Source organism: Strongylocentrotus purpuratus, unplaced genomic scaffold (assembly GCF_000002235.5).
Source record: "Strongylocentrotus purpuratus isolate Spur 01 unplaced genomic scaffold, Spur_5.0 spur5_scaffold_6, whole genome shotgun sequence".
Classification (NCBI taxonomy): Eukaryota; Metazoa; Echinodermata; class Echinoidea; order Camarodonta; family Strongylocentrotidae; genus Strongylocentrotus; species Strongylocentrotus purpuratus.
Genome location: NW_022145612.1, coordinates 40,524,505 through 40,536,395, shown reverse-complemented (window position 1 = coordinate 40,536,395; position 11,891 = coordinate 40,524,505). Strand labels below are relative to the sequence as shown.

The window sequence follows — 11,891 nt, the reverse complement described above, 5'->3', positions numbered from 1 at the left end:
TTGCCGGGAAACCGCCTACTAATTCATATATTTGGTAAATTTATTTCTCTCATGGTCGTGTGAGAGAGATAGGGTAGTCCCATATACATCTTTCTGTGTATAGTGCTTGGAACTTTACGAAGAATGGGCCAAATTTCTTATCATTTTGATGATTCCAGAACCTTGCAGATGCTAGATGCTAGATGATCAACCTTTTCTGATCGATTCCACAACGTTTCTTTCACAATGCAATCGCATGACCATTACTGGTCTTTACCTTTAACAACATGTTTGGGGGTAAATATTCAGCTTATTTTGTCAATGAACATTAGATTGTGAAGATGTGTGAAATAAAGCTGCAATAATACATCAAGATTAGCCTGCTTTCTCATTTGTTTGTGTTTTTCATATTTCGGGAACAGATAAAACGAACGTATGGACTCGATCATTTTTTATTGTCTCGCCTGCGTAGCAAAAAGCGAGACATAGGCGCCGCTTTTCCGGTGACGGCGGCGGCGACGGCGAAGGCGACGGCGTCAACATCAAAAACTTAACCTAAGGTTAAGTTTTTGAATTTTTGATATAATTTATAAAGTATAAGTTCTTAGTCAATAAAACTTTGACTATAGGGTAATCAAGTACCCCCAATCATGTGAGTTGAATTTCAGATCACAAAGTCAAGGTCAAAGGTCATTTCAGGTCAACAGACTTGGACTATGTTGTAGCATCATCATCGAAAACTTAACCTAAGGTTAAGTTTTTGAATTTTTGATATAATTTTGAAAGTATAAGTTCTTAGTCAATGAAAATTAGACTATAGGGTTATCAAGTCTCCCCAATCATGTGAGTAGAATTTCAGGTCACAGAATCGTGAAATTCATTATCTATGCTAATTTATGCAAATTTATTCGAAATCATAAAAAAGGCTTCTTCTCCTTCATTTCTTGACTGATTTTGATTTGGTTTGCTTTATATCGTAGAGCTAACTTTGGTACACTAAACTTCTACACAGAATTTTGAAATTGTTTTCCATTAATTAATTATGCTAATTTATGCAAATTTATTCGAAATCACAAAAAAGGCTTCTTCTCCTTCATTTCTTGACCGATTTTGATTTGGTTTGCCTTATCTGGTAGAGCTAAATTTGGAACACTAAACTTCTACACAGAATTGTGAGATTTTGCTCTATTGATTATTTATGGTACTTTATGCAAATGAAATGAAATTACAGTATGTCCCTTCCAGGGCATCAAATTTTTATTTTTTGACCAGTTCAAAAGTGTACCACATAAAATTTACGATATTTGTTGTTGCGAGATGCGGATGAGCGCTACGTCATTGACGTTCTGGTTTATCATATTGAATTGCGTTATGCAGGCGAGACCGCCGAGAGCGTTTCCCTTGTTTTTTTATTTATTTATTTTTTTTTTTTGGGGGGGGGGGGAGGTGAAATTATGAAGGTGTTTTTTTGTAAAGCATCTAAGTATCTAGTTACAATTATTTGTCTAGAGAGAGAGAGAGAGAGGAGAAGGGGGGGGGGGTTGGGAGATAAATATAGAGGGGTGATATAAAAATCTCGGTATGGGGAATGGAAATTGTTGCAAGCAGAGGAAAATAATCAATAATCAACGTAGACAAAGTTTGAACAAGTACAATACAGGGGGAAAGAGTGAATTAAATATATACTGACAAATGTTATATATCATTTTTTTGTCATATCATGTGCAATGCAATTTGATTGCAGTTCCCCAGTGTACGTGTTGAGCTCAATTTCTGAAGGTAACTACATCAAAGGTGCCGCCCAAGCGCAGCGCCAGTGAACTACAGCAAGATCGACGACGTGGTTTCCATTGCATTGCGAGTAGATTCTAGTCGGAGTCTTGTTCATCTATTCCGTCTGAAGTGTGTGTGCTGTCTTGATTCTGAATGAAATTGTAGTCTAGATGATAGATCTGACGAAGAAATACGGGCAATTTTAGACATATCAGGTGAGGTTTCTCTTTCTTTTCCAAGGTTTTTATCGAGGTTTATTCACGCTCTTAACTTACTGTCAAGTCCCAATCATAGTATTCCATGTTAGTGTTACTTACAGGTCTATACTCGCCTGTTTAACCGTTTCTTTCAAGCTAGATCTGCCAGAGTCTTAGTTAAGTGTAGATATGAAGATCTTTACCAGTCCTCCGGCCTCCTCACTCCTCCGGCCTCCTCACTCCTCCGAATCATGAGTAGGGATGTGTAGGGATGTAGTCCACTACAAATACAATTTTACATTATCATTGCCACTGGCATTATCATTGAATCTCCTTTTTTGTTTTTGCCAAATATTTTATTTCAGCTTGTCTCGAATCTTGACTAGTCTACATGTTGATGTTACAAAGAGTTTCAATATCTAATTCAATGATAGATCTACTTTTGTAAAGGTTTGTAGATCTTAGAGAACGAGAAATCAGTCTGTGCCGGGACATCATGTACTGTTCTGCTGATGCCGAGAGTAAGGTTAAGTACGTCTGACTTCAGTGATGATGATGATGATGTGTGGTACTAGTACTAGCAAGTGAAGGGGGGGGGGGAGCTGAGGACATGCTGTTGAAAGGAGAAAGAGAAGGAAAATCAGAGGCTAGTCTAGCCCATAGAGAGAGAGAGAAAATGTGAAGGAAAATTTAAAAAAAAATTATACAAAATGGGCTTTCAGTTTCATTGATTCATTCCATCTCCAAGTGTATTTAATGAAAGACAAAAAGTGAGAAAGTGAGTGAAAAAGAGGGTCGAATAAGGAAGATAGACGGAGTAGGGAGAGGGAGAGAGAAGATGAGACAAACAAGACAAAGGAAAAAATACAAAAACAATACAATAGCAAAAACATAGGTGGATTGTAATATCTTTTTCTCTTTGACACTGAGCTCGTGTTTGCATTTTGCAGAGTGACATGCGAGTGGTATGCCAATATCATTTGTTACAAATGCTAGGTAACTATCTATTCTAGCAACATTCAAGGTAAATTTCTTAATGTGGCAACAATGTATTCCAGGATTTTCAGAGCATTTCAGGTTTATGTAAAATCTCACTGGAATTGAATGGGCTGCCTCTTTTTTTCTTCCAATGGATTGAATGATCAACACGACCAAATTTGAATTATTTATTATGTTTGCCCATTTAGTCTAGAGGTGTCTAATACCTTGCAGACAAGACGAAAGCCTCTTGAAAATCTTGTGATGATTACATTTATCATAAAATTGATATTTTATTTGATTTTTATGTCTTCATTATTTTAACAGATTACTAGACATTTCTACATAATAAAGGAGAGATAAATAGCATGGCAGAAAAACCATCTCAGGGGCAGGGATCACCGGGAAGCATCCCTCGTGGGCTTATCAACAGACGAGGGAGTGTCATCAAACCAAGTGAACGATTGCCCTCTCTACGCACGCGTGACCTGACTCTAGGAGGCATACCCAAGGTAAGGTTAGCCATTCATAACAATCATGGTAATTAATCGCTCTTATTCATAAAATGTAAGTACACGATTGATAAAACACAATGACAAAATTATGAAAATGGGTTTATTTACTAAATGATTCAAAAGAGGTAATGGAGCAGTAACCTGACATTTGCGTTTGCTTTATACCATAAAATTTGTGGGTTAGGGTTGGGGTTGCAATTGGGTTTTCTCAGTTAGGTTTAGGGTTAAGACAAATCTAGGATTTAGAATTTTTGTTGGCAATGACTGCCGAGTAACTGTTGCTAGGGTGTGTCATAGAACCTTGGGAGCACTAATACTGGTAAATCTATTCCATATTGTTTCCAGAAAAAAGAGCCATTCGGAAATCACTGTCATCGAAAATAATATTCAAGATTTTCCACAGAAAAACAAATATAAAGGTAAAAGAAGTGTAAGAAGTTTTTTCATGAGACTAAACATAAAACATGTCCAGTAGTTTAATGGTCATGTTTTGTTCTTTTTATTTTCTTGCAGAAATCTTTCAAACCTAATATTCCAACAAGGCGAGACAAAAGTAAAGATGAGTAAGTAGATTGTATATTTGTATTTTCTTTAGTTTAGGACCTGCAGAAGTCAGCATTCCAAGACAAATTTAGAAACAAACAAAAAACGTCTTTTCTCTCGATGTGTTGCTTACAGTCATATGACTCTTGAATTATTAGAACTTCTTGAAGTCAACAGTTGAACAAGAGAACACTGCTGACAGATTAATGTTTGGTTTGCTTGTTTGTTCATTTGTTTTACCACCTTTGTATGGTGCATTGGAATACTCATATGAGGCAAATTTTACCATAAAAGCTTAACCTATCTCATGTTTAATCAGCTTTTGATATTGTACAGTCAAATCTGCTTTAGTGACCACCTGTCTACAAAGACCACCTGTCTACAACAAGCACATGTTTTGTTTCTCTTGAAACATGTACTAAAGGAACCTGTCTACAAAGACCACTTGTCTACAAAGACCACTTTTTGTGTTTCCCTTGGGTGGTCGCTGTAGACAGGTTGGACTGTATTACATTTAGGCGATATAACAATGTTTCATTTAACAATTTTTTTTTTTATTTGTTAAAAGCAGAGGAGAAGCAGCATCATCTTCATCATCACCATCTACATCAAGAAGGTCCGGAGATGGGGATAGGGGTGGAAGAGGAGGCAGAGGAAGGGGAAGAGGAAAGGGGAGAGGTAGGGGGAGAGACAGGACAGAGTTTATCCAGTCCCATTCATCCATTTTTGAGGGAGGCCCAACAGAGAGAATGAATGCAAGAGGTAAGTTTAAACAAGTATTGTCTTTTACATATTGAAACAGAATACTATCAGATAATGGCAATTTACTATCAAGGACTATAGGTTGACATAAGGGCTAGCCATTTGCACAATTTTAATGATAAAGATTCACTATCTTTCTATACTGTATGCAAAAATTAAACAGGAGATGTTATACAACGTTATACATCTACATAATAACATAAACATGTTTTATGTTTTTATGCATGTAACACAGATATTTTTAAGACTGGTTTAGATAAACAGTGGCTTGCCAAACAATTTTGTGTAACATGACATCCATGCATGTTGCACTCCCGTTTAAGTCGTTAACTGTCAGTTGAACTTATATTTTGGAAGACGACCGGAAGATATACAGGATAACCTCACTCTCGTATATCAGATGATGATGATTACTGTTACATCTCTGCTTCAATTCAAAGTGCTGCATTCAATAGTTTTTTAATTGACATTTGTTATTGCATAGCTTCTTCCAAGGTGTTTGAGCAGCCAAGTTTTCGTGGAGGAGGAGGGGGAGGAGGAGATGGAAAGTTCTCCTCTAGGGGCGGCAAAGGTGGCAACAAGAAGAACATGAATGGAACTGGAGACTTCGTTGGGGATAGCGATCTTCTGAGAGAACTTGTCAGAGATGATGTAAGTGATAATAATGATCATGATTAATGATTTGATAATTTATGAATTACATGATTTATTGAGAATACTGAAAATACATTCAGGTTACAATAAAATCACATGAAACACATAGCAGTGTTCCAAAGATAAAATTAATAAGATTTTTTTTTTAATTAAAAAAATTGTAGAAGCTTCTTGCCCAGCTGTGTTGTATTTTTTCAAAGTCATTTTCTTCATATTATTTTCTTATACATGTATCTTTCTCTTTATATAGTTCATCAGTGACCTTGGAGATTCAACCGAAGATGATAGATATCAACCCATTTCATTACCCATGGCTAAACCATTCAAACCTCTTAAAACACAATCAGTGAAGGATGAAAAGAAACCAATTATCAAAGAAGAAGATTTGGATGTGAAGATGGAGACTGATGATGTGCAAGCTGATGAAGATGTCAAAGGTAACTTAGCATGAAGTCTGCGATAAAAGGATGATTTGGATGATATAGCTCTGGAAAACACTAACATGCAGTAGGTGAAATGGGATTATGTATTCCAAGATGCACCTTTCAGTACATATATGTATATTATCGTAGCATTTCTAGCTATGTCCCATGATATGAAGAACTAATCAGGGATGCCAGTTGTCAGGCACTAGCCTGATTTCTGGCCCTGGCCAGTTATTTTCAGACCGTCACCATAGTTTAGGCTTTTTTTGTGTACAAAATAGCTCATTCCAGGTGATTTTCAGGCCCTCTGATCAATTCTAACTGGCATCCCTGACTAATGGTTAAAATCACTTTTGACCAACATTGCTGATCAAACAGTATACAAATAAAACATCCTTTTTTGGGGGGTGGGGGTGGGGGGGGGGGGGGGGGGCTAATCGCATCTGTGCATGCTACATTTTCATCTACAAGTATATATATTATGTGTCTGGTTGTTAATTCATAGACTCAAGTCTTTGATGCTTGCTTGTTTCGGTATAATGACCAAGTATTTATGACCCCCTCTTCTATAAACAATGATCCTGATCTTTCAGTCAAGCTTGAACCCAAGGATGAAGTCGACGAGGACATGGACACCTCGGATGAGAAGAAACCAATCTCCGGCCTTCTACCACCGGTCTCCATCTCGGATGCCTTCCAAGATGACTTTGACACTGGAAGGGTCACCTGTGCGACAATCTTCAGCAGGAGGCGGAAGTCCAAGGAAGAGCCCCTGTTCTTCCAGCTCCCAGACACTCTGCCTGGTCTACCGATAGTGGAGGAGGAAGAGGAAGACAAGAAGCCCACTATTTCAGCAAGTGGGGGTGTTGAGAAGCCAAGCAGTAGCTCAAAAAAGGTAGCAATCAAAAGCTATTAAAATAGTCAGTTTTACTGGATCTTCCTACTCGATCTTCTTGATGAGCAAATTTTATTCCCTCTTGGTCACTGCCCTATTTTGTTTATAAGAGTGCTACTAATGTTTTGTAGCTATGCATAGAAAATAAAGAGTTCTATGCATAGATAATTGCATTATATAAATCCATACTAATATGGTAGGTAATCCATTAAAAACCCTGTTGTATTGCAAATTTATGATTTTGTTAAACATTACCCAAAATTAATGTCGCCAGCTGTACCTATTTAAATATGTTATTGTTGTAGAATGATATCATTTTTGGCACATATGATGTGCCACCGACTGTCGATAACACGATTCTTGGTTCGAGTCCCATTGTGGTACTAATGTCCTTTGGCAAGACATTAATCTACAATTGCCACTCTCTACTTTAGTGTTAAATGGGCACCCGGTAGGAATGTTAATATGGTTGGAGTGGCATGTGTGTGCTTGTAAAATGGCACCTGGCAAAAATACTCTCCAGGTAGTAGAGCGTGTACACTCTCATGTGCTGATTAGCAATAAAATTCAATGACCAGGGTAATAAAAATAGCATTATAAAGCACTTCGAAAACGTAGCATTAAGTGCTATACAAATTTTACTATTATTACTATTATCTCTTTGGACATGAGAGCTTAAATTGCATTATTTATTGCTTTACAGAGACCCTGCACACTGAAGGATCTACCAGAGGGGTTCTTGGGTAAGCTCCAAATCTTGAAGTCGGGCAAGACGAGACTGGTCCTCACTAACGGGGTCACTCTGGATGTTTCTATGGGAACACCTTCCGGCTTCCTTCAGGTAGGCAGCAGTGTAACCTTACAAGAAAAATGCTGTGATCGTTGTGTTCCAAATTAAGGTCAAGGGTTCGAACCAACCCTGTAACCATTCCTTGGATCAGGCGAAATCGGATAATAAATTCCGATCGCCGATCAATGACATTTTTTTGTTTTAATGCCAAAAAAGTCTTAGGCTATCAAATGCTAAAAAAACATGCATAGCTGGCATAATTTTGTCATTTGGAGTTGTTGTAGACCATGCTTCTTGATATTTAGTGCCTTTTCATGACTTTGAATTTGAAAATATTAGTCTAATAATAGAGGCAAAACATGCGAGCCGCCATCTTGGAATATAATGTAGGCACACATTTTTTGTCCATTGTCATTAAAATCCAAGATGGCAACATGCATGTTTTGCCTCTATTATTAGACTAATATTTTCAAATTCAAAGTCATGAAAAGGCACTTAAAGGTGCGAGGGTATCGCTCCGATCCGACCAACTTAAAGGGTTAGTTTGAACTCCTATCCTTAGACAAGGCATTTTATCAGTAGTTGTCTCCCTTGACCAAGGTGTTATATGGTTACCTGGCAGGATTTATTTCTTGAAGTCAAAGAGTTGTGATAATCATAGTTTGGAGATTCAGTCTGGTTATTCCAAAGTAATTTGTAAGGTCATAGAGACAATTTATCATTATATGGTAGAGGTGATGTGGTCTAATGGATACCTCACTGGACTGGATCACATAGTTCATGGTTTAAGTTCCACTGTGGCCTTAATATCCTGGGGCAAGACTGTGATCTACATTTACCACTCTCTTCCCATCCTGCCCCCCCCCCACCAAAAAATATATATGTATGTATTTATATAAAAGCTTATGGCCTGTATTTGGATTTTGGATTGCTTGATTTGAAATGAAGACCACATGGACTACGTGGTGGAGATACAAGTGATAAAATATGACTTTTTCTGTATGTCACATAGAGGTTACACTGGCACAGCAAAGAGTTAATCACCTTGCATGGTAATCTATTCATTCTTCCAATTTATTCCGTTCTCATTGATAGGACCTGGTTTCCATTCACATCCGAGAAGGAGGAGAGGAGATGAGTGAGATGCTGACCCTGGGGCACATCAAGCATCGTGTTATATGCACTCCAGACTTTGAGAGCTTACTATCTATGCCCACCTGATGAAAACCCCTCTTTATAATGGACAGAAAGGATTTTGAACATTTTCTTCTTCTACGAGTCAAGCTGTGGAGACAGACAGCTCAAGGGAAACCAGAAAAGCAGAGATTATAGTTCCTGATCAACAGAAAGGATTTTGAACATTCTATTCTTCTACAAGTCGAGCTGTGGAGACAGTTACCGGTAACTCAAAGGAAACCAGAAAAGCAGTTATTATTGACAGTTGGTTGATGCGACAGGTGTTATATGAACAACATCTTTAAATCCCCACAGCACTAATTGTAGCTACTTGCGTCCTCTATGTAGCAAACAATGACCAAGCGGTGACCATTGGTCCCCCATGGTCCCCTTTTTTAATGTTAATTGAAAGCTGATTTGACGAGATAACCACCTGTCTGTGATGATGCAGGGAGGTCTAATCCCTCCTGGCCAAACTAGTGCAGAGAGGCTTTAAAAGGTCCACATCCTTAAAATGCAGTTTAAAATTATCTGTGAACAGATGATAAGCATTTATGCTTACTGAGGTTTATATTGTGCTGGTCTTTATGCATATCCATCCAGGCCATATTCTGAAAAATAAGTTATCTATTATATAAAAGACATTAATGTTAATTGTTTGAAGACCAAAAAAAATCAATTGTTAAAAAAAAAAGATTTGGGAGGTGGGTGTTTGCACTGTTGCTTTGTTTAACTATACATGTGCACAGCAAATTTTACAGATGTAAACCAATGACTTGCCTTACTTTATATTTATGATGAATATTTACATTATTTTACTATCATAAAAGATTAAGATGGTTTTTAGAGTACCACTCCAGGCCATTGTACTCCACCTGTAACCCTGTCATATCTCTCTTACCTGAAAATGAAGGTCTTTATCATACTCAAAGAACACCTTATCTTATTGTTGCAGTACAAATTTTAGTTGGATGAATGAGTGTTCAATGAATTCTAGTAAATCATGCTGTCAAGAAACTGAAGCTTTTCCATTTCAATGTAATATTTGGGTGAATCATTGTGGAATGAAAAAGTATTACATTTTAATTTTCATAAGTTTTGCATTCTTGAACTGTAGCCCATGGGCCTCCATTCGGCCCACCAAACAATTTGGTGCAGCCCACCAATATATCAAGTAAAAAAAGAGAACAACAAATGTTGTTTTTGTTTTATATTGTTGCTGTAATAAAATGGATACATGATGCTACACCTCTGACTATTGGCAAATTATTTGCTTGCTAGTGAACCTCGAGAACAGTAAGTGTTTAAAATATATACCTCAGATATTGTTTGAAATAGGTTCTAAAACTTTTTTGTAAGAAATGAAAATCTAGCATTGTTTGGCATATTGCCGCAGAAGGAGATATTGTTATATCAACAGATATAATGGTAAAATTTATTTTGAATTATGTACAAATATATTAAACATTCAAAATTTATTCGTTGAAGCCAGTTTTGTATTTTTCCCCCATTTGGTTTAAAGGTTCCTAATAATCGACATCTTCAATATACCACTGGATGCAAGCTATTTCAAATTATTGGGATGATTATTATTTTGTATAAAGCACAGGGCATACTGAAGGATGTGACCCATTTTTTTCTTCCAAGAAAGCTTAAACATTTGTAATTTGGGCTCCTAATGGTCATCATGAATAGTAATATTAAAATTGTGAGGTATTAAAGGTCTTTCAGTCATAGGAAAGGCTGTAATCTGCATCAATTTGATTATCTTGACTTGGTAGCAGAATGTAGAATATGATCTTAAACATTGCTGCTTTCTTTCAGTCTTGTTTGGTAATATTTATACAATCTACTGGGTATGTTGGTTATGGTTACCCCCAATACGTATGTAGTTCTGATTTGACAAGGGCATTGAGACTGAACAGCTAAAAGTATATGTCTTCAGGTCCTATATAGATTATTCTGTTTGGAAGTCATGCTGCAGTTGTTTTTTAGAGTTGTCTTCAGGTCCTATATAGATTATTCTGTTTGGAAGTCATGCTACAGTTGTTTTTTAGAGTTGTGTTTCATTGCAAATATGTATGAAGGAGGCTGCAGATCAAGAAATTTGATGCAACTCTCTCTCTCTCTAACAAAAAAAAAGAGACGATGTTATGCGATCGGATTGTCATCTGACTCTCAAAATGACTTTTGTAGGTTTGAGTCCCGTTCTGAGCAGCAAAAATTCAAAAAAAAGATTGGCGTTGCGTTAAGTGTAAGTGTGCCCTTCCCCTCTAGCTCTGTTTTCAATGCGGGCTTAGGTTCAACAAAAACACTCCGTTCCTCGGACTAGAACGTTAACTAGAGACTGCAAGTTACTACGCCACACTGCTCGCAAAGAGTAGGGTGTGAAGCCGGTGTTTAGTATGCCTGGATACTCATTACACAACTGGTAATCTACTTACAGATCTTCAGAGATAGGCGGCATAGGCCTTTGAAGATTACATGTAGAAGAAGAAGAACTACTCTCCTCTGCATCTCATCAGTTCAAATCTATTGGAAACATTATGGGATGTTGTAGAATTTCTTTATAACTATATACTGGGTATGCAGTAAAAATTCCATATTGCTTTGAAATGAAAGATATCAATGTTTTAACATTTCCTCTGATTCTGCAGAGGTTTCCAGTTAGGAAATAAGGGTTGGTGTTGAGATGCATTTTCGCCCCAGCCCTGCCCGCTCTTCAGAATTTACTGTGTATTGTATGTCTATACAAGTATAGTACATACTGAAGCCCATTTAGGAGATTTTATTTACTGTACTTCATTAATTACAGTATTCTTGAGATACACTACTCATCTTTACAATACTTTATGATATATGTTGTCACTTTCTTTCATGCATAGATCAATTAAATTAAAGCCCCAATCTCCTACTTGTAGCTACTTGCTCCCTCTATGTAGAAAACTTCCCCAATCGGTGCCTGTTGGTCCCCCATGATCCTCTTTTTCTAATGTCAGTTGAGAGCTGAGTTAATGAGATAGCCACCTGTCAGTGACCTCGCTGTGTGGTCTAATCCCTTCTGGCCCAGTAGTGTTGACGGTCTTTAAATGAACAGACTTTCTTCTCTCAAACAGGAGTATTTTCGTTTTTATTTCTAATTGATGTAACAATGTACTTATTTGTGTAAAATGGCCTTCAAAGAAAGTGAGCAAGTACAATCTG

The 11,891-nt window shown here is 37.2% G+C and overlaps 1 protein-coding gene and 1 long non-coding RNA gene across 3 annotated transcripts; both read left to right on the top strand.

Moving 5' to 3' along the window:
* Window positions 1-1,523: 1,523 nt before the first annotated feature.
* LOC753172 (DNA-directed RNA polymerase III subunit RPC4) lies at window positions 1,524-9,082 on the top strand. 2 transcript variants are annotated; one of them, XM_030972879.1, is made up of 9 exons: window positions 1,524-1,967; window positions 3,255-3,439; window positions 3,956-4,005; window positions 4,554-4,747; window positions 5,232-5,398; window positions 5,652-5,838; window positions 6,420-6,721; window positions 7,425-7,562; window positions 8,607-9,082. In XM_030972879.1, the coding sequence occupies exons 2-9, from the start codon at window positions 3,296-3,298 to the stop codon at window positions 8,730-8,732; spliced, it is 1,308 nt and encodes a 435-aa protein (XP_030828739.1). In that variant the 5' UTR covers window positions 1,524-1,967; window positions 3,255-3,295; the 3' UTR covers window positions 8,733-9,082. The 2 variants fall into 2 exon arrangements, with proteins under 2 accessions (XP_030828739.1, XP_030828740.1); XM_030972880.1 differs by having other exon boundaries at window positions 1,525-1,967; window positions 4,557-4,747.
* Window positions 9,083-9,104: 22 nt separating this feature from the next.
* Window positions 9,105-10,813, top strand: LOC115919350. Its single transcript, XR_004061808.1, has 2 exons — window positions 9,105-10,632; window positions 10,695-10,813. It is a non-coding gene; the product is annotated as an uncharacterized LOC115919350 (long non-coding RNA).
* The last annotated feature ends 1,078 nt before the right edge of the window (window positions 10,814-11,891 follow it).

What these genes read in the sequence shown, in the direction of transcription:
- LOC753172 (XM_030972879.1), top strand. Translation starts at nt 3,296, where the DNA reads ATGGCAGAAAAACCATCTCAGGGGCAGGGATCACCGGGAAGCATCCCT. An exon ending in CTCTAGGAGGCATACCCAAG is followed by an intron (nt 3,440 to 3,955) that starts GTAAGGTTAGCC and finishes ATTTTCTTGCAG; the next exon opens with AAATCTTTCAAACCTAATAT. An exon ending in CACCTTCCGGCTTCCTTCAG is followed by an intron (nt 7,563 to 8,606) that starts GTAGGCAGCAGT and finishes TCTCATTGATAG; the next exon opens with GACCTGGTTTCCATTCACAT.